Here is a 21,883-nt window from a genome sequence, read left to right as displayed (position 1 = left end):
GAGATTGAAATCAGCTGGGAAAACCATGCTTCAAATATTCTCTTCAATTTGCTCCTGTGGCAATTTAGTCAAACAACCTGCTTGGAAGTAATCTATTTGCAGAACCTAGGTGGGGAAAAACCTGCCACATCATATAATTCACTGAGCAGATTTTGGCTCCCACTTCGCCAATCCATCTTGAATAGTGGCTAGTGCCCTGCATCTAGCAATACATATGATCAAGCAATTTAGCACAAAAAGAGGCCCCACAACTTGGCATCCCCGTGGACATTAATCTTTGAGAAAACCAAATGGATCCAACTTTTGCCAGAGTTTAATAGCAAAGCTGTCACATTTTACACAAGTGAGTATCGGGTCTGTTAGCCAAAGGAGAAGGGGCCAGGAGAAGCGGAGGGGAGGAGGTGGGGCTGCTGACTGCACTCTTTTCAAAGCGGCTCCAGTTTTTAGGGGAGGGGCCGGAATGCTCCGCATAGCGGGAGAGATGAAGTAGTTAAAAATTATCGCTAGCGAGGGGCCGGAACCTCGGGATGCGGGTATATAAGTGCGCGCTTTTAGCACAGAGCTGCTGTTGTTGCTGCCACCGCCTTGAGAACCGGGACTAGGCACAGGGTCTCAGCCCCTCGCTAGCCAGAGGCCCTGGAGAGGAGCAAAGGGGTCGGGTGGGGTCCAACCCGGGGCTCCTGCTTCACCCCCCGGGCAGACACGGGGCCCTCTAACTTCTTTCCTCTCCTTCAACGCGCACCAGCCGGGTGGTGCACTCTAGCCTAGCACACCCGCGCGCAGCAAGGGCGCGCCCGGCCCCAGGTCCGGCCAAAGGCGATGAGTGCAGGGGGTCGGCCAGCTGGGCTCAGGCGGGAGTAGGGTCCTGCGGGGAGGCAGGGAGGCTCAAAGGTTAGAGCTCCGCCTGCGCGGCGGGCAGAGGTCTTCTTCGCTCCACGCACACCTGCTGCTGTGGCCGCGCCACGATGAGCCGCGTGGTCTCACTGCTGCTGGGAGCCGCGCTGCTCTGCGGCCACGGAGTTTTCTGCCGCCGGGTGGTCAGCGGTGAGTCAGGGGGCTGCCTGACAAGCGGACGAGCCAGGAGAGGGCACCGCGGGGTGCGCGGACGAGGGCGGTGCGGGGCCGCCTGTTCTGGGGTCAAGGCTCTCCGGGAGGTGGGAAACCTGTGCGGGGTAGGGGGCGGGGAGGAGCCGGGGGCATGGCGGGGAAGGGGAATAGATTGCGGTTTGCTTTCTTCCCCGCCCCCAAAAAACACGCGCAGAGAAAAGTTTAAATTTTTTGGAAGTGCCTGGTTCAGTAGCTGCGAAGCGAGCTCTGTTACAGCGTTTTCCAAGAGTAATTTTCACTTTCTTTGTAAGGGAGTTGGCCACAGGAAAGGGGTGGGGTACCATGGAGCGGGCAGAGGAAACCCAAAGCCATAAGAACCGCAGAAATGCCACCCCCTGTTGGACTGGCTTGACTTCAGTCCCCGCACCGTGTTCACTCGGATGGTTTCCGAGGCCAGACCTGCTCGCTGTGGGTCGCTCACAGTCTCCTGGGCATGTATGCAGCCTTTGTTCTCAGGGAGGACTGACAAAGAACAGGGGACTTACTGGTCATTGTGTGTAGACACCTTTCCTTTGCCCACCTTATTCCAAGTTGGGGACTTTTCAGAAAAGGAAGACCGGTCGAGTTGGGCTGGGGTGTACATGGTAATGAAAACAGGTTCGTGCACACAGTAGGTGCCCAATTAGGTGGGTCGAGTCAGTGCAAGGAAAATGGATCGGAATTGGCAAGCTTCCAAGCATTCGCTCTGATTTTTCTTTTTCTTCCACTTGCACTGTTCTATTGTTGAGCAATTTATATCGCATTCACCCTCCTTACTTTTTGGGAAGGTCTCTTAAAAAAAAAAACAAACCAGGAAGATTCTCAAAAACTTAGGATGAATGAATAGTGCCTTACATGAAAATTGAGCATAACTATCCCTATTGTAATTTCTTGCAATGCTAATTAAAGTGTTGCAATAAATATTTGTTGAATGTATGTGGGACTGTGTTTTAAGTGTGGACTTTTTTTTAATGTAAAAAGCACAAAATCCTTTTCACATTCTGTTCATCTGTATAACAGGTGTCACTAAAGGTAGGGATAGATGACAGATGACATCAACTTAATTGGTAGTGAAGCCAGACCTTTAGAAACTGGCATATTAAGCTTAATTGTTGCTGATCTCCCCCTCAGCAATATGTGATCTCCTACATCTTAAGAATATAATTCTTCAGTGTCTAGTTATCAATCACTCACCGCTGACTTTTTTGGCCCTCTGGAGATACTGGAATTAAATACACTGTGAACTGTTATTTGGACATGCATGCTGCTTACATTTGGGAGGCAGGGAGAGAAAATCAGGCTCTTTATATTGATAAAATGAAAACTTTACAGTACCAAGTAAGGATGTTACAGGAGCCATACATTAGATCTCTTTCCCCCTAATTTATCTTTGAAGAAAAAGTTCACTATATAGATCTGAATGTGTAAATTGCATATTTGACTGCCTTTGTGTCTATGAGAATTACTCTTACAAATGAATGAGCAGCAGAGATCAGGCTTTTAGCATATGGTGTGTTTTAAATACATAGAAACATTTCATTGCCTTAAATAGTATCCTTTTGGTATATTCTTGTTTGTATGCTATAAACTTTGCAAGGGAGAAGAAAAAATATATAAAGTAAAAACAACTTAAAATAGTGTTGATGAAAAGTTTATTTTGTGTTCCATTATTGCAAAAATTGTTGCAAATCTTTTGTGTTTTCCTGTGAAGTATTTATAGGCATCTTGTAGGTGACATCTGGAAAATTTCTAATTAATTGAACATGATCTATTTGATTTAGCATAAATGATGATGTTTACTTGATATCAAAACAATTACTTAGTTATGTTTTTCTTATGAATAATTTAATTGCCTTTGGCCATAAAAATTCACATTAAAATTTGACCCTTATAAGTTTGTGACTTTGTGCTTTGAAGACAATTTAAAAAAAATATATTTTAGCCACAATAGCATGAGTACAGATGGTCTAAAACATGACATGTTGGAAGTAGTAGGTCTAATGTCTGCCTGATCCAGTATTAAGTTCTGAGTGGTACATCAACTTTTACCTGCCACTGGGGACCAAAATTCTACTCGAGTGTCTATCAAATGAAACAAGCTCTTTGGGGCTGTTATTAGGAACATACTTATAACATATGGAATACATTTTCTGTTTTTGTTAAATATCAGTACAGCTCTTTGTAATTTCTATGTAGTGTACCAAAATAAATACTTTCCCCAGAAAAAAGACAGGAACTCACAAAATAATCCTTTATAGAAATTTTCTTCATTTTAGTACTTTAAAATATTCAGTAAGATACTTTCCAATACTTTTAAATACTTCACTGTTTTAAAAGCTGATAGCATTATTTGTAAATGAAATAAAAATATTTTAACAAGAAATAACCTTTCAAACTTCATCATAATCTGCCCCATACGAGTGAATAACATCTAACAGTAATAGGAAAGTAGTTTTACAGGTTAGTGGTCATGCTTATTTTGATGCATGAATATGTAATAAAATATATAACCATGAGTGTAATTTAATGAATTACAGTAATGAAAGAGTAATGAATTTATGAGTCAAAGTTGGGAAGTACTTTTAGGATTTTAGATTTGTACCGATTTGTTGCTGAACACAGATATGTAGAGAATATTTGTGGGGAGTACAATCATTTAATTCTGTGACTTGACTGGTAGATAATGACATCTTTAGGACAAAAATAAGAGGATTTTACTTATAGGGACATGGATATGTATGAAAAAGAAGGGTTCAGGGGTGCCTGGGTGGCTCAGCTGGTTAGGCCTCCAACTTGGTTTCAGCTCAGGTTTCTCAGGGTCATGGGATCAAACCCCATGCCAGACTGCATGCTGGGCGGGGAGCCTGCTTGAGATTCTCTCCCTCTGCTCTCCCCGCCCCCCATTCCCTCTCTTAAATAAATAAATAAATCTTAAAAAAAAAAGTGTTCAAAATTCAGGTTTCTAAGGTCTGAAGAGCATGTGGGTATTTTTAAACATTTGAAGTGTTTTGAAGTAATGTGTGTGTGTGTGATGCTTTTTAGTCTTGCTTTTTCTTTTTAGTGTACACAGCAGTGATTCACAACCTGTTAGGCAGCAAAAGGGCATTAAGTGTATTTCATGGTCCCTCCAAATTTCTGCAGAAATCTTTAATATGTATTAATTTGAACTCATTCAAATTGGCCTGCATTTTATTTAGAAGACTGGGAGATTTAGACACATCTCTTTTGTTGTGCAGATGCCACAGAATTATGCAAATCCATGTGTGGTGACCAGTAGCCTAGAGATTATTGTAATACCAAGGGAGATAGAAAAAAATCTGCTGAGCATATCCCATCCTGTGGTACTATTCCATGACATCATCAAAAGCATAAAGTGATGACAGTGCAATTTTCAAAGATGCAATTACCTTAAGTATCTCTTGGGCAGGAAAGGGACAAATTAATCTTATTACTAGTCATTTAATAAATTACACATCTATCATAGCCATTACTCCTTAACTGCTATTTTTCATCATTTTATAGTTTTGTTTTTAGAACTCCTTTTCCTGAGGCTGTCAATATCTATTACATTAATGTTAAAAAAGAGATGGTATTGTATTAAGGGGTCCAGAGTGGAAATCCAGCTGTTGTTCTCACTAACAGTTTTCACTTTTGTAACAGATTTCTGTGCTGGGCACTTGGCATACAGGTGGATGGATGTACACAATTGGCAGGCGAGATTGTTTCTTTCACTCTTGTAACATATTACTGGTAATATAACAGGCCTGACAACTTGACTCCAGTTGCACTCCTGGTAATTGGGAAAAATTCTTTGGGCTTTGCTTTATTTAGAAAATGAAAGGGCTAGATGAAAAAAATACTTAAGGCTAGATATGGTTTGAGAATCTGAGATAGATGTTGCAATATTAATCTTGTGTCTAAATGTTCAGTAATAGAAAATCCACAATCTGCTTAGAAAAACAAACTCTCAATGCACAAGCCCTTCCACATATCAGCGATGCTAATCAGTAACAGATCAATGCTAATAATTATAAGATAGAAAACATGAATAATGTATATATCCATCAATCTCTTTATTTCATGAAATATTTTGCTTTAGAAAAAATACTACATTTGTCTACAGGGCAGCATAGACATCTGGGTAAAGGCATGGACTGTGGGGCTAGAGAGACTGCCTGCTTCTAAACCCTGACTTATTCACTTATTATGTGAATCTGGCAAACTACCTAACTTTTTAAAATAGGATGGGAGCTACATGATGTGACCTACAGCACAGGACTGTTGGAGGGTGAAGGGGTTTGAACAGATTTGTGCAGACTGGGTCATGCACAGGGAGTTCATGCCAAGAAGCTGCGAGGGAGCTCAGTGTGCAGGCCCTGTGCCTGAAACTGAGGCCACCTAGAGGAAAACACAACTTTTTCTAGGGGAATAGCCTATATCACCAGGAGAGCATCTTTTCCTAATTTGCCCAAAGGTATGGATTGTGCTAGCAGTGAGACTCTCCATGCTAAACTATTCATAGATGTCTGCCTATTATTCTTATCAGTACTTCTTTAAAACTCCTTTTCAGGTGAGAAAACCGGGAAAGTTTAAGTAATGTTCCCCAGCGTACCCACAGTACATTATAGCTTTGGGATTCAAAGCCAGTTCTTTTTGATTGAATGCTTTAACTTTTGAGACACACAGTCACTTGGTTTACCATTTGTTTTTTAGATCCCAATTTTAAATATGCAAATTTAAAAAAATGCATTCCATTCCCTTCTCAAAGCTTGTGGTAAGTCCCAGTGGGGAGAGGTAGGACTCCCAGCTGCCCCCACCATCCACAAAATGAGCCAGGACTACAGTTTTGAGTTTGTTTATCAATGCAAGAAAATAGATTCCAGCACACTCGTACTAACACATTATGCATTTAATTGCACTATAAAATCTCTGCTACAAAAATGAAAGTTTATTATAACAAAACTTTTTTTTATGAAAAATCATTCTTAAGAAGTTGGCGCACTACTGAACACTGTAAGGAGAACACTGAAAGAATTTCTTTTTAGTTCAAAAGTGTTGGCATTGCTATCAGAGATCATGTCACAGCATATAATGTTGGATCAACCTATTTAGCAATGTGATTTGGGAGAGAGTAAGAAAGAATTATGAGAAACAAATTATTTTCTGGGATTCTGGTAAAATGTCCGAAGTTCAGTTAGTCAGGTTTGGGGAAGACTTATCATGTAGATTCTCTTTTGTGCAACTTTTTTTTTTCTTTTTGTAACTAAAAGTAGATTATGATTGAACCATAGAAATTCATAAAATATTTTCTATGCTTTTATTTGAAAATCATGATATAAATTCAATATTCAATATTGATAATATATGATTATAATGCAAGGTATAAGGAAAATCTTATTACTTTACTAACAGAGGACTCAATTGTCAGAAAGTTAATAAATATAAGCAAAATAAAACTGAATCATAGATCCTTTCTATTCAGGAAGAAAAAAGTAAACTGCCATAACTTTTTGAGTTTGGCCTCACTTTTATATCAATGCCAAAAGTATTTACTGCCAATATTTAGCTCTAAAGGACTAAATTTTCATGACTAAGACAAAACACAAAACCATCTATTCATGGGAATAGTAGAATAGCAGAATCTTAGCGGTGACAGTGATAGGAATGTTTATTTTTAGTAGGCAGTACTGAGAATTATCTCTAAAAGTGCATGTGTACGTATGTAGTTCTGTATGCGTCTGTGTATAAATTTAATAGGTGTAGAATCCGAGGTGGAAATCCTAGGTGACATTTAATAAATTGTTAGTATCAAGGTTCCTTTACTGTAATAAACACTGTTCCTTGGTTATCTGAATATTCATCTAAATATTTTATGGTTGGTAGAAGGAAGATGGAAATAGATGTAGTAGGGGGAAGATTTGAATTCCTATTGTTCAAAATAGTCAATGGAAGATTTTATCTGAATGAAACATTTAAAGATCAGAGAAAAAGCAATTCCCCATGTGATCTCACAGAATGAGAAGAGAGGTAATCATGTTTCTCTAGGAAGATTAGCCTCTACAGAAGTGGGAAAAGCGGCTTCCAGATCTGTATTAATGGAACTTTTCTGGGAATTAGGGCAACATTTGTTTCCCAGCTGTTGGAGTTCCCCTGCCATTTCGGCCAAATGCGATCAGCTGAAATGGTGGTGAGTGTTCAGCAGCTCTTTTTGCTTGATTTTGCTACAGCTTGGACCACATTTGCACAATAAGGCGGTAGCTGGTAGTGAAACAGAAGTGGATGTCAAGAAATCCACAGTGTCAGCTTTAACTGATTATATATGAATGGTAATAAAAACTGGGCCACGTATCTGTAATTTTCAGAAAACAGCCTTGCTAGATCTGAACCGCCAGTGACTTTTCAGTGCAAAATCTGAGGACACAGCTGATATTCAGCGAATACTTTGGAGTGAATATCTACCTGTTCTGGTGGTATTTGGCCACTATTCTATAGTGTCTCTACTATACTAGAGACCGGTCTCTACCCCCTCACCCATGACCCTGGACCACTCCATCATCACAGCCAAGAGGGAATGCCTGTCACAGTGCCATGGCCAGCCAGCTAGCATCTAGGCCTCACCCACTATTAGTAATTACTTTAAATAGAATCCCTGCCTTAGGTTTTTCTCTTATTAGTATTATTTCTCTGTAGACTCACATAGCAGTGTTAGGAATGTCCATATTACACTAAAGTTCTCTTAAGCATTTCATTCAAAATGCTATCTTAATTTTATAAATGAGTTAATTCCTGTCATCAATTCGGTATCCTCACCATAAAGCGATCTGTGTGGTGTTTATTTTTTAACTCATCAAAGAGAATGAGCAGAGACTTTTTGCATCTAAGTCATACGTAGGCACCCTCTGAATGAGTGCTGGCCTTGGTACATAAATAATTTTTACTCATTCAAGCTTCTGGCTAATTTTTAAAAGAATTTGGCTCCCTTTTGACATCTTGCAAAACAATCTTGTTGGACAAGTTTAATATTTCAGAAGTGCTGGAGTCAAATCCAAGTCTGAGAGTTCTTGGAGTGAAAAATTGAGCAAGTTGAAGACTCAAGGGAATGCAGTTGAGATATATTTTGAGACTTAGAAATATGTAAAGGCTGTAGAAGAAGAAAATGGAAATAGCTTGTGTTAAAAATGCAGGCACAGGGGTGCCTGGGGGGCTCAGTCGTTAAGCATCTGCCTTCAGCTCAGGTCATGATCCCAGGGTCCTGGGATCGAGCCCCACATAGGGCTCCCTGCTCCGCAGGGAAGGCTGCTTCTCCCTCTCCCACTCCCCCTGCTTGTGTTCCCTCTCTATGTCTCTCTCTGTCAAATAAATAAATAAAATCTTTAAAAAAAATGCAGGCACAGAACTCACTGGGCTTAATGGCATTTTTAGAATATTATCAGGAACAACCATTTTAGACAAGTCATCACAAAATCCAATAATAATTTAGGAGAAATTAAAATAAATAATTGTATTAGAATCAGCCACTGGGACTTCCATGATTATCTCTCAAGGATGATTTATTTCATACTGATTTGTCCTCTTGAAGTCTCTTTAATTCCATTTTCCTGTGGTCATTCATACTAACGTTTTATTTTTCATTAACAATTAGTTGGGGCAGTCCGTTAAGTTGTTCATATTATTCAGTGTGTTGCTCCTGGGTCCAGATCACAGTTAATGAGACAGAGAGGACAACTGGCTGGCTTGCTTGCATTGCTGCAACTATTTTATTAGATGGCTGTTCTCAGCTTGAGCCACGATATTGAATGCCTATCACTCAAACACTGTGGTGAGGTTAATGGCCTCCTGATTTCGGCGCCCTCCTGACTCTGAGGGTCACCATAGGTCATTAATTGCTGATTCTGAGGGAGATTGGATGTGATACTGATGTTGACTCAGTGTGATGTACTGTAATTAAGAGTACAAAGCTTGAATGCTGTATTTTTTAGCCAGTGTTTAAGTACAATAACACTCCCCTTCCTCCACTACTGACAAATTTTCTCCATCAGCTACAAAATTAAATACCTGCTGAAAAAACCTTCAGTCCCAACAAGAATAACGTTCATGCAGACAAATCTTAAGAAAGCAGTAGACCTCTGCCTTAATTTCTTAGCATAAAGTAATTTGACTTAATTTTACATAAAATATTTGGTGGTCTATTTTCTGAGGCCAAATCTAAACTGAAATCGGAAAAAGGCGAAGAAAGTAATAGAGGCTGTGGGCAGCAGGTTGGGAATAAGAAATGGTGACAGAGAGGGATGCATGGCAGTTTTTAAAGTTGATAGCAGAGATCAGAAGTGAACCAAAGAAACTAATGAAAAACAAAACAGGATGGCGTTCTGGAGCTCATCTCTATGATTTGGCACACTTGTCTGGTGGTATAAGTGGGCGGAAGTAAATCAAGAGTCAGATGCTCACCTGACTGAACCACCCAGGTGCTCCTAATTTAGGGAAAGTTGAAAAGAAATGCAGTGTTACCACTTTCAGACTCATAAAAGAAATGATTTCAACTATTTTATAGGGCATTTTTTAGGTTAAATCTGAAGAAGTCATTTTATTTAATATGGCTTCATTTAATACATAAATGGAGACTCTAAAGCTGAAAAATTATTTGTTCTCATATATGTCACCTAACTTGTTTTTAGCTAATGATTTAACTGTTTTTGAAAGACAATTTTGGCCAAATTTCAGTTTACCCTGATCTCTATCCAAGTTATCAGAGATTGACAATAATTAGCAATTGATGAGATTTTAATAGCTCCTTTTATTATCTGATATGTTTGTTTCACATTTAAAATGCATTTCTTTTTTGTTTATTTGTTTAAGTATTTGATTCTCTAAGTTCAGGGGCGCCTGGGTGGCTCAGTTGGTTGAACGTCCAACTCTTGGTTTCTGCTGGGGTTGTGATCTCAGGGTTGTGAGATCCAGCATGACCCACACACATAGGTTTTGGAGTCCCCTCCTCCCTTCCCCTCCCCTTCTGCCCCCCCCCCCCACCGTTCATGTGCACTCACTTTCTCCCATTCTCTCTCTCTCTCTCAAATAGATAAAATCTTAAGTTCAAATTTGGGAAATTTTATTTGGAGTTTATTTACTTATTTGTCAGAGAGAGAGAGAGAGAGAGAGAGCACAAGCAGGGGGAATGGCAGGCAGAGGGAGAAGCAGACTCCCCATTGAGCAAGGAGCTTGATGTGGGACTTGATCCCAGGACCCTGGGATCATGACCTGAGCCGAAGGCAGATGCTTAACCGACTGAACCTTCACCTAGGCATCCCTTATTTGGAGTTTATAACTCATCTGAGATGTCTGTGTAAAAACAGAGAAGTCATTGGCTGAGCAACTGGAGCTCACACACAGCATGTCCTATAAAACCAGAAAATATTCAGAGAATTGGCAATGAGAATTTTTTCAAAGATTGCTCTAGAGTACTCTAGCAATCTATCCTGTCACTTCTAATGCAGTGTTTTATTAACAAGTTATTACTAGAATTAACTTCATTCTGGCCTCTATTAACTTCCAATTTTAATGTATTTGCTTTCATGTATATACAATAAAAGCAAATATTTACACCTTAAATTTGCCACCTTATATCTTTTTCATGATACCTTCTATACATTGTTTTTTTTACTGTACTTGTTTTTTAAAAATTAAATTATTTTATGAATTATTTTTCTTTCATAATTTTGACCTTTTAGCTCTCTTTGCTCTATATACCTGAAATTTCTCTAGCTACTTTCATTTGCTGTGGTAATTAGTTTGTATCTAAGCCAGAAGAAGCATGAATTCCCTTAACAAAAATTTTCTTGAAGTACGGTGTCTCAAAGTTTGTATTACAAGTTTACTAGGGAATCGATTTGCTTTTATAAATTGAAATTTTTAATAATTTAAAAAATAAACCTTAGAAAATGATTCAATGGAAGAATCAGTCTTGGGAGAGTGTATCCTGTATCGGTTGGTTCTTTAATCTTAAATCATAGTAGCATTATGAATATAGTTCAGATAATCAATGCGTAACATCTTTTTTTCAGGCCAAAAGGTGTGTTTTGCTGACCTCAAGCATCCCTGCTACAAAATGGCCTACTTTCATGAACTGTCCAGCCGAGTGAGCTTCCAGGAGGCACGCCTGGCTTGTGAGAGTGAGGGGGGAGCCCTTCTCAGCCTGGAGAATGAAGCAGAACAGAAGCTAATAGAAAGTATGTTGCAAAACCTGACAAAACCAGGAACAGGGATTTCTGATGGTGATTTCTGGATAGGGCTTTGGCGAAACGGAGAGGGGCAAATACCTGGTGCTTGCCCAGACCTCTACCAGTGGTCTGATGGAAGCAGTTCCCAGTACCGGTGAGTAGGGATCCTGCAGAGTTGGACGTTCTCTGGGGGGCGCAAAACGGAGAAGGGAGATTTCTGTTCACGTGTAGAGGGTGTCCGAATAGAAGAGGCCAGTTGGGTGATGGGGAGTAAGGAGGGCCCTTGTTGTCATGAGCACAGGGTATTATATGGTAGGGATGAATCACTAAATTCTACTCCTGAAACTGGTATCACACTCTATGTTCACTAACTGGAATTTAAATAAAACCTTGCAACAAAAAGCAAAACAAAAAGAAAAGAATGGGTGAAATCACTTGGAGGTGTTCCCGTTGCTCTGTTTACAGAAACTGGTATACCGATGAACCTTCCTGTGGAAGTGAAAAGTGTGTGGTGATGTATCATCAGCCAACGGCCAACCCAGGCCTTGGGGGTCCCTACCTTTACCAGTGGAATGATGACAGGTGCAACATGAAGCACAATTACATCTGCAAGTACGAACCAGGTAGGAAATACCATAAATAGGTATAGCAGATTTTGTGCATATTTGCTAATAGTTTTGATCTTCACTATTTCTATTTAGGCTTCGCTGCCTATGGCTCTTTGTGTTTCTGTGTTTCTCTGCTGTGAAACCTGGACTTTATTTGCAGCTTGTCATAGCGCTCGGTGTCTTGAAATATACTTTATGTTATAGAGCAAACTGCCCAATCAGTGAAGCAGAAGGGGGTAACTAGAACCCATCTGGAGATGTGTCTTTAAGAGAAAATAGCATGTCTAACGTTAAGGTCAAATTGCGTTTTTGTAAACAGATTTTTACAAAGAATAAATATCTATTTTAAAATATTTTAAATATCAAGTGTAACGTGTGTGAAGTAGGTATAAGTCACCAAAGCGCCTAGAGATTTACACATGTGAGCGACAGATCGTTGGATGATTATCCGATGCATTTAAGGGAACAAAGTGACTTCCTCCTGGAACATTAGCTTCTCATGTGTTGGCGTTGCTGCTTCACATGTGCTCCTCAATGGAAGTCAGACTGATTCTAGCTCACCGAGCCACAGTGGAAAAAAAGTAGGGGCATTTGCCATGGTATTCCTTTTTTGTCATTCTTTGGACTCTGCCCCCTTAGATAGCTTTTGTTTGAAATCTCCAATTTCTTGCCATGTGCAACATGGGAAGATTGCATTGACCTGAGCTACGCTGGTGGGGTTTCCTGTGGACATAGTAAATTTGAATCACTTTGAAGAGGACAGCTCCACTAAATTAATATTTGACCAAAAGTAGAGACTACTCAAAATTCTGTAAACTAATTTTTTTAATCACCTAATAAAGTCAAACTGGACACTTAGGCTTTGAGAGTTTTTTTTTTTTTTTTTTTTTTTTTGATGTTTTTCTCCTCCTCAGTGTTGGGAAATGTCATTTTAAGTCTTCTGAGGGGCTATCTACTTGACCTCATAATGTGTTCATGGAAGGCAATTATAATCAAGTACTGCTATTTCCATTATTCTCTTGAAATTACGTGATTCCTTTCTTGTAAGACATTAAAGCACAAGGGATTATTTGAATTAGATTTACCCTTCTCTTATATTTATCCTGCTCTTCAGTATATTAGCCAGCTTTCTGTATCGCCGGTGAGTTTATTCTTTAAAGCCCTAAATCCATCATCACCCTCTTAGAAGCCTTTGCAAAGCCAAATCTGTTAGGCACTTATGTTCTTTGTCTTTATTTTTTTTCTTGGAAAAATATAAAGTTAAAACCCTCTGATATTTTCAATTGGTGATACTATGTACTTGAAACTATTGAATGAAACAAAGTATGTTATGGAGTATTTTTAATATTTCTTTCTCCTTTCTTTGAGCTTTTAGGGAAACTATTTGGCTCTTCATACATTTGTTTATTTTATTTTTATTTTGAATTCCTACTTACCAAATTATTCAGGACACTGTCAAGCCCAGAATCTTCTTTACTTGTTTTGTGTAGGTAATCTGGGTTCATATTATTCATGGAAGAGCATTTAAGATAAAAGATTATTTTTTCTTTATCTTCTATATTTTGCCTAAATCTTCAAATAATCTCTACATTGTGAATAAGATTCCTTTATGTATTTTTTGTTTCTGATGCACATGTCCAGTTTTATAGTTATAAATATATAGCTATATTTATAGTCTTATTAATGTAGTTAGAATTTTTAGTCTTTAATTTAAATATTTAATTTTTTCTTCTGATATTCTAAATATTCTAAATATTTATTTCTTTATTTTAATTTAAATATTTATTTTCTATCTGTTAACCTTCCTTGAGCTTAGTGTTTTGTTTAATAATAATGCTGGTGTGATTAAATTTCTTGCTTAGATAGTGCCCTTTTAGTGGAGAATTAGTTTTTGGTGGTGAGGGGGTTGGAGGAGTAAGCAGTGGGATTTATTAAAATTTACGAATTAGAACGCCAATTATTTTGAACTTTATTCTCCAATTACCAGGAGTGCTGTGTGGTTTGAACTTAGTCTCCTCTTTCTGCCCCCTACACACCATCTAATAATATGACTAATGATATCTGAAGTGGTAAACAATTAACATAGTTGTGAAGAAACTGAATAACTCACTAATTGGTTTTCTCACTCTCTTCTCCATTTTTGGTTATTGCTCTGTGAGTCACATATCTATTCTTTGTGTCTATCAGTGTTATCTTAAGACATTTTTATGGGGATACTTCTGAATCTAATTTTTGTACTCATTAAAATTGCATTATGTGCTCTTGTTCTTAGACATTAAAAATAGTGTATATGGGTTAAGTTTCTAAAATACTATTAATCAGAAAATACATCAATTTAAAGATTATTAAGATTATTGTTTTAAAACAGCCAGTTCTATGTTGATAAATTGCATAATATCTGTAATATTTGTGCAGCAACTGGCATGGAGTGCCTAAGTTCTGTAGAAAAATGAGTGTAGGGTAGGACTGTATCTAAAACCTACAGGAGGCTATTGAAGTGTTAGGGTGAAGTATGTTTAGAAGAATAATAAAAATTATTACAGGATAGTCTATGATAAAGTTCCAATAAAGAAAGACTATGTGGCCAAATTAGAGTAGCCAACATGGTATTAAAAATGATTTAACATGCTAAACTAATGTAAAATCTGCATGTATTTTTTCTCTTCCATCAATTGACAAACATAAATAGAATTATATTTTTGAAAAAAATGAAGACAAGTTACAAGTTTTTTTCTTATTAATTCAATTTACTTTCAGTGAACTATTAATTTACCAAATAGTGCCCTAGGGGAAAAAATAGGCAGCACAGCAATACCAGATCATGGTAAGAAATTTTGACATTTTTTAATTGTATAACCACTGAAGAGATCTTGTCTCATAAAACTAAGGAAAGAAAGGACTTGCAAGCCTTAATTTTTTATTATTTTTTTTAAAGAAATAGACACTACTGGAAAGCACATTTAAGTATGGCATTGTTTTTCTAGGACAGAAACGGGCTTTTGAACGTTGTTACTTGAATCATCCATTCCAAATGCAATCCATGTGCAGTCATCTGATGATTATTACTGCAAGGAGAAACCTAAATATTATGCTGATATTAATGAAGAAGTCATCTATACTTGTCTTTGAATTGCACTTAGTGTCTCACATTGTTATACTCCTAATTCCTGCTTCTCTTTGCCTTGCTTTCTACGTGTTTGGTCATTATTACCTGTACCAGGCTGTCATCAGTATAGACACGCCACCGATTACTAAATGCAGTTTTGGGGTTGCAAGGGTTCACCAAGGAGATCCGAGTTGTAAAGTGTCACCAAGTGAAAAAAAAATAATAAAAAATAGATTCACCAAGTGGATACTTTATTCAAAGATAATTAAATGATGACTTCACAGTTGAACAATTTCATGTAAATATAAATTCAAGATATAATTTTTATCTGTAAATTATTCAGAAATCAAAACTCTGGTGTTTACATTGTTTTATTATAAAGTTTTATTTTCATCTACATTTGTATTTCTCTTTTTTATCATTGTGTATGATGCCTGTTCCTATTATTTACAGAGATTAACCCAACTTCTCCTGTAGAAAAGACTTATTTTACAAATCAACCAGGAGACACCCCTCAAAATGTGGTTGTTACTGAAGCAGGTAATGAATTCACATGTTTTTAACCCCTCTATCAAGAGCAGAATCTATAATTTTAAACTCTGCTTCATGCTGGCCCTAACTTTTCACGTTGCTTGATGACATGGTGCACTGAATTTGGCCTATGGAAATTTACTTTTTGAACTGCTAAAGCTAAGCAATTTTTGAACAGAAGAATCTATTTTGTTTCCTTCCTAATTGTTCACTTCAAGTAGACATATCTAGTAATAAACTAAGTAATCCACCTGGAAACCTGGATTCCCTAGAACCTTCTGCATAACACATAGGCATTATGATGTAAATTGGCACATTCAGTGGCTCACAAACAGTGGTGTGCTGGTAAATGTTTAAGGAGTGGCTGATGTGGGAGTGGGTATAAAAGAAAAAGCCTGATTTGTATCCTTTGCAGATTCCTGTGGTATGTGTACTCCCACCTTGGCTGATTTCAGGCTATTGAGGTGATACCACTCACTGGTGAACAGGGTGGGAAAAAAATGCATACAAACAGCTCTCAACCCAGCTGTCCCTAGCACAGCACTCTCCGCCAAAGAAAGCAATGGAATCCCAGTGCAAATTGCACATTCCCTGATTGGAATTGTAAATCCCAATCAGAAGCTGCTCTTAGTATTAGTTGGGTGCTCTTTTAGCATGGTCCTGTCACCACCAGGCAGAAATCTTGATTTATGCTAGTTACTTTGTGAAGATTGAGCCAAAGACCCAAAGTCTCAGAGTCTTTCCACAGGTGATCCAAAATCCATGGAAGAGTAGGAAATACTTTCTCTTTTTCTTGACTATTATATATAAGGGATCATGATGGTATTTGGAAAAGGAATGAAAATATTTCCTGAATCCTTAAAATCCTTGAAGTCATGTATTGGGGACTCAAAATTAGGTGAAAGCATAGCAACTTACCCCCCAAATACCCCATCACTAGACCTCAGTTAATACATCTTTTGTTAACAAAGGACAGGATGTGCAGTTAAATGGTTAGTTTGATCTAAGTCTGGTCCACTTTGACTAGAATTATCTAGATTGGTAATGCTGACAGCTTTTGATTTCCTAGAGAAATGTATAGTTTTCAATTTGCTTTTCTTATATGGACATGATATTAAACCTTAGTGCTTTTTACTTTTCAGGTGCCTGATTTTAAAACCAGTCAGAACATCTAAACCTAATTAAAAATTTTAGTAAATAATTACATGAGGAGTATTTTCCCTCTTATGACCTTGAAAAAATGTTTAATAAGGAGATTTTAATCTGTATGGGGCTTAAGTGTGGCAATTTTTTATTTTACCAAGAATACCTAACGTTATCAAGTGTGATGGAACAGGATTAAAAAATGATTCATTTTAGAATTTAATTAAGATCAAGTCTTTATGCTTCTGGAATCTTGCATCTATGGGTTATGACTGTATCATTAGTTAATATTTACTAATGTTTAATATTTTGATTTAATCCCAGAGAGTCTTGCATATCATCATGGAATTGACCTTATTGGCTAGGATAATTATATAACCAATAAATCAACAATTATTTTAATAATCAGTGCTTGTTTCTCGAAGTAATAACTGAGAAGGATTAATGAAGTGAGATAGCTAAGATTATTAATATGTCATGAAAACTAGCCCCTATCTAAATTGCAGACTTAATAATAGTTTTAGAAATATATGGTCATTAAATTGGAGCATGGCAACCAGTGAAGTAAGTTTTTGTTTTTAATTTTTGTCAAACAAATATATTATTTCATTAGATTATTCAATATTTGGGGAAGAAACTTTCTCAGAATTCATTTATTTATAATAATTCTATTTTACCTTAAAGTTTTGGAAAATGTTTATATAATTTTAGTGTTAGAATTCTGCCTCAGCCATCTTTTTATACTAAGACTGTTTTGCTTTTGTAGGCATAATTCCCAATCTAATTTATGTTGTTATACCAACAATCCCACTGCTTTTATTGATACTGGTCGCTTTTGGAACCTGCTGTTTCCAGATGCTGCATAAAAGGTAAGTAATTCAGATATGTAGAGACAACTTGAAAACTTTTATATAGGTTTTCCAGAACTCATTTAAAAAGTATAAAATTATATTTTTAATTTGCCTTAAGAAAGTTCTGATTTTCGTATCTGTCAGTACAAATCCACTATATACAATCTAATAAGATAGGCCTTGATTATAGGATTCATGAATTATCTCATTTAATATTCACAAATCGTATGAAGTAGGTACTCTTGTTTGTATTTTTCAGTTGAGAGGATGGTGGCCTAGATGGGTTACCCAGTTTGCCTTGGGTCTCATAGCTAGTGTGTGTGGTGGATCTGAAATTTGAATCCTTCTAAGCTGACACATACGTAACTCTACCTCACTATCTCTTATTACGTATAAGCATTAATGCTAAACCTTTCAATCTTGACCCCAAGTTGTATGCAAGACTTGATTTTTGGGTACACTCTGTAATACCTTTTCAACATTTTAAGTCATAGGTTGTTGTTTATTTCCAAAGGATCTTTTGAGTATAAGAAATAAAGTACAATGGTAAAACTGGGTCACTTTTAGGAGGCAGCTTCCTTCAAAATGATATATCTTAATAGCAAGATTCTTGGGGGTATTCTTTTATATCTGTTTAACCATACTCTTGAGTTAAAGGTGAAATTTTTTCATGTGTGTCAATTTATCAATTAAAAAATGAATATATGAAATATAAATATTATTAAAAGAGAAAGGAAAAGATATTGGGTTTAAATGAGAACATATTTGCCAGAATAAACTAGCCATCTTTGTCAGTATTTTATTTTATTTTATTTTTTCGTTCCCGAACAGGGACCTTTCTTAGTGTTTTAAACAAAAACTGAGTGACTTCATCAGGGAAAGACCTGCAAATGAAAGTCATATTTCTCTTTTGATTCGAGTTCATCTTCATCTGTTTCTGAAATAAACCATAAAGATCCACTAAGTAAAAAATGCCCCAGAAAAAAAAAAAACTTTAAATAGATGTAAACTTTAAATTGTTCACATAAATTGTTTAAAGGACACAAAGTGTGATGTACAAGTTGTTTAAATAAGACATTTTGAATAATGATAAGTAAAACCTGGCAAATTAATACTACATTTTGTGTCCTCTGGGTTTTCCAATATATCTGGGAAACACAGTTAAAAGTTATTTGTAATAGTTTGTACAGAAAAAAGATGATTGTAAATATCTCATTTCTTCCCTTGATTCCGGAGACTATAGATGGAAAGATGATTAGTTATTTTGAAAACCAGAGAAGTAGAGAGAGGATGTGATATAAATCTCCCCTTAATCCAGCAAACTGTTAAGGAAGAACTGTAAATAGCAACTCATCTTGAAAAAAACAATTTAAAAAATATTATGCAGACATTGTCATTTCTAAAATAAAAATTACTGAAGTTCCAGTAACTGAGGTTTCTCTAAAGTTTGTTTTCCTTCTTCCAAATAGTGTATTATTGTGGAGATTCTATTCATATGAAAGTCTTCCAGGTTTTTATACCTTTGAAGATCTGAGGAGTTTTCACTTGTTTGAAAATCTCAGAGTGAGAAAATAAACCAAAATTGAGTACCCCCAGATGCCGGAATTAGCTGTAGTGCTTAATTCATTCGTTCTTAGATCGTCCCCTTTTCCTTTCTTCCAGGAAAGCAAGGAGAAACTTCACCAAAGACTCAACTCCATTATCATCTGAGTGCCTTGCAGAAAGTTTAAATTCCAATCTGGTACACATAATGGTTTATATCATTCCATGTCATGTTCAAAATAATAACTTGTTTCCTTAACTGGTAGTAACTCTTAAATGAAATGCTAATGCTACACAAAAATTTAAATTACATTAATAACTTAATGGCCTTTTATCTGCCATTTGAAAAAATTTCTGGTTTTTCATAAATTTTACTTGATTTATTTTTCATTCATGTTAGATGACTTTGTAGATAAAGATGGGTTGGTCTTACTTTTCTGGAAGCAAATCTCCAAAACATGTAATTTGGGCATAACATTTTATTAGTAAGAAATCCGCAGTTAAATTGAAGTCGGTTAAGTAATATTATAGAATTGTATTGCTCAGGCTTGTTAGGAAGAGTTCTTTTCTGTCTTGGAAGGAGTTCTGCCACTTCTGGTAGACTGAGAGTAGATGGAATGGGCTACCTGTGGTGTGTGGGGGCAGATGCCCGTGAGGGGAATCTCTGTGGGAGGCAGGAAGTGCAGGACCCAAGGTCCAGGAACTAGAAGTGGTTAAGTTATCCAGGTGAGGGTTCATTCTCAGGAAATGAGACCCAGGAATCTAGATCTTGATGAGTAGCTTGGTAGAGGACGATTTGTGGAGATAAACTCAGGAACAGGCATTTACGCAGGAGCCTGAGAAGTGGCCATTTTATGGAAAGAGAGTGAGAAGACAGCCAGCCCTGTATGGGGGGCTGGAAGTGTGGGTTCGGATTCTTTATCTGACAAGAGGGAAGTTCAGTCTCAGATCTCGAGGAATTAAGTCATCAAGGCCTGAATCTACTTTGAACTACATTGGTTGCAGAGACTGAAGCAAAACCAAACTTTCAGGGATCAGGAAAATCGAGGGGAGGAGGGGATTAGGAAGGTCCTTACACTTAGGACAAAAGCACTATTTTGATGATTTAGCATCAAATACAGCATATGTGAATGGAAGAATATTCAAAAAGCAAAATTTCAAAAATCACTGATCAAATAAAATGAAGATTTATGGGTGATTATAATGAAACTTTTTGGTATTATGTCAGACACATTTGCGTGTGTATGTGTTTGAATGTGTCTGAATTCTAAACTAAGAAGGGTCAAACAGAGATCAATTATATTTTTTTCATCATTTCACATGACCTGTTTACCATCTTCACATACTGGAATAATCTAGACTTTTTTGTAGATATGCTGGTGGTGAGAGAAGAAAGACCCTTTTATAATAGGGGTCTGAAATATCTCCATTTGGACCAAAACATGCCTATTTCAATAAAAAGTCTCAGACGTTGAACTTCTTCTTAATGTTTTTCAGTAAAGGAAGAACAAAAACTAGCCCAACCCAGTCCACACTGTGGATTTCAAAAAGCACCAGAAAAGAAAGCGGCATGGAAGTATAATAATTCACTGACTTGGCTCCAAAACAGAAAATAAGATTTTCTAATCCTGGATCTACATCAGGAATGGCATCAGAACACTAGCTTGGAATGGCTTGAAATCTCAAAGGATCTGCAAGATGAACTGTAAGCTCCCCCTTGAGGCAAATATTAAAATAATTTTTATATGTCTATTATTTCATTTACAAAATATGCTGTGCTAATAATGGAGTGAGACATGCTTATTTCACTAAAGGATGCACCCAGACTTTAAGTAAATGGAATGGACTGTGCAGATAAAATTGCTGTTAACACATCAGAGAAGTATATGTGTTGGAAGCAGTTATTTTTGTTTCTGTCACTTTTCATAAGTCATAATCTAGTTAATGTAATGTAAATTGTACTAAAATTTACAGTGTGCAAAAGTATTTTACCTTTACATAAGTGTTTGATAAAAATGGACTGTTCTAGTATTTATTTTTATGGTGTTTCATTTTTCAATACATGTTGTTTTGATTAAAGAAATGTATCACTGTTTTCAACTGAATCCACACACACATAGGTCTATTACCATAGAAGAAGTTTCTTTTATAGAAATGGTTCATCTTCTTTCAGTTTCTCTGCTCTGGGGTCAGACAATGTTTAGGAAATCTCTTCAGAAATAAGAAGCTTTTTCATTAACCGTGGTGTAAATTTACTCAAATATTTTATGTAGAGGCAAGAATTGTCTAATTTCAATTGTGCAAGACAAATAACTGTGCCTTACAGTTATTTTTAGTTTAAAGTTCAACGGATTTTGTAATAATAACTTTGTTAATAGCTGTATCAACAATATTACAGTCTAGAACAGTCTAGAACAAAACAAAAGTGGCATACACAATATAAATCATATGTCTTCACATGTTGCCTATATAACCACAAGTAGCTCTCTGAGGGTTCTGGAATCAATTTAGTCCCTCCGTTGCCCACAAAACAAAGATGGTTGTTTGGGGGTGGGGATTAACACCAGAAGCAGATGGCTGCAAAGGAGGCCTAAGGTTTTCCCCTAGCTCTGTTCAGCCACTATCAGCAGGTAAAGTGGTCTCACGGTTGGGACCAGGTGCATGGTCACTATCAGTGTGGAGGTAAGCACAGCATAAGGATATTTTACCAAGGAGAGAAATTATGAATTACTGTAAACATGGGCTGGAGGGCATCAGTGATCATGTGTTCCTGTTGAGGATTTGCCTGAGAGAGTGAACTGC

General features: G+C 37.1%; 1 protein-coding gene across 1 annotated transcript; it reads left to right on the top strand.

The window, feature by feature from the left end:
• Window positions 1–965: 965 nt before the first annotated feature.
• Window positions 966–20,663, top strand: CHODL (chondrolectin). Its single transcript, XM_028116965.1, has 6 exons — window positions 966–1,044; window positions 11,145–11,454; window positions 11,766–11,923; window positions 15,468–15,554; window positions 17,455–17,557; window positions 20,579–20,663. Exons 1-6 carry the CDS (start codon window positions 966–968, stop codon window positions 20,661–20,663), a joined length of 822 nt encoding a protein of 273 aa, XP_027972766.1.
• Window positions 20,664–21,883: the final 1,220 nt, after the last annotated feature.

Source organism: Eumetopias jubatus, unplaced genomic scaffold, assembly GCF_037043125.1.
Source record: "Eumetopias jubatus isolate StellerSeaLion01/CBP00866 unplaced genomic scaffold, mEumJub1_p1.0 scaffold_1, whole genome shotgun sequence".
Lineage (NCBI taxonomy): Eukaryota > Metazoa > Chordata > Mammalia > Carnivora > Otariidae > Eumetopias > Eumetopias jubatus.
Note: the sequence above shows the minus strand (reverse complement) of the source record. Positions and strands in the feature narration are given on the sequence as shown.

What these genes read in the sequence shown, in the direction of transcription:
- CHODL (XM_028116965.1), top strand. Translation starts at nt 966, where the DNA reads ATGAGCCGCGTGGTCTCACTGCTGCTGGGAGCCGCGCTGCTCTGCGGC. An exon ending in CATCTGCAAGTACGAACCAG is followed by an intron (nt 11,924 to 15,467) that starts GTAGGAAATACC and finishes TATTATTTACAG; the next exon opens with AGATTAACCCAACTTCTCCT. An exon ending in TGTGGTTGTTACTGAAGCAG is followed by an intron (nt 15,555 to 17,454) that starts GTAATGAATTCA and finishes TTGCTTTTGTAG; the next exon opens with GCATAATTCCCAATCTAATT.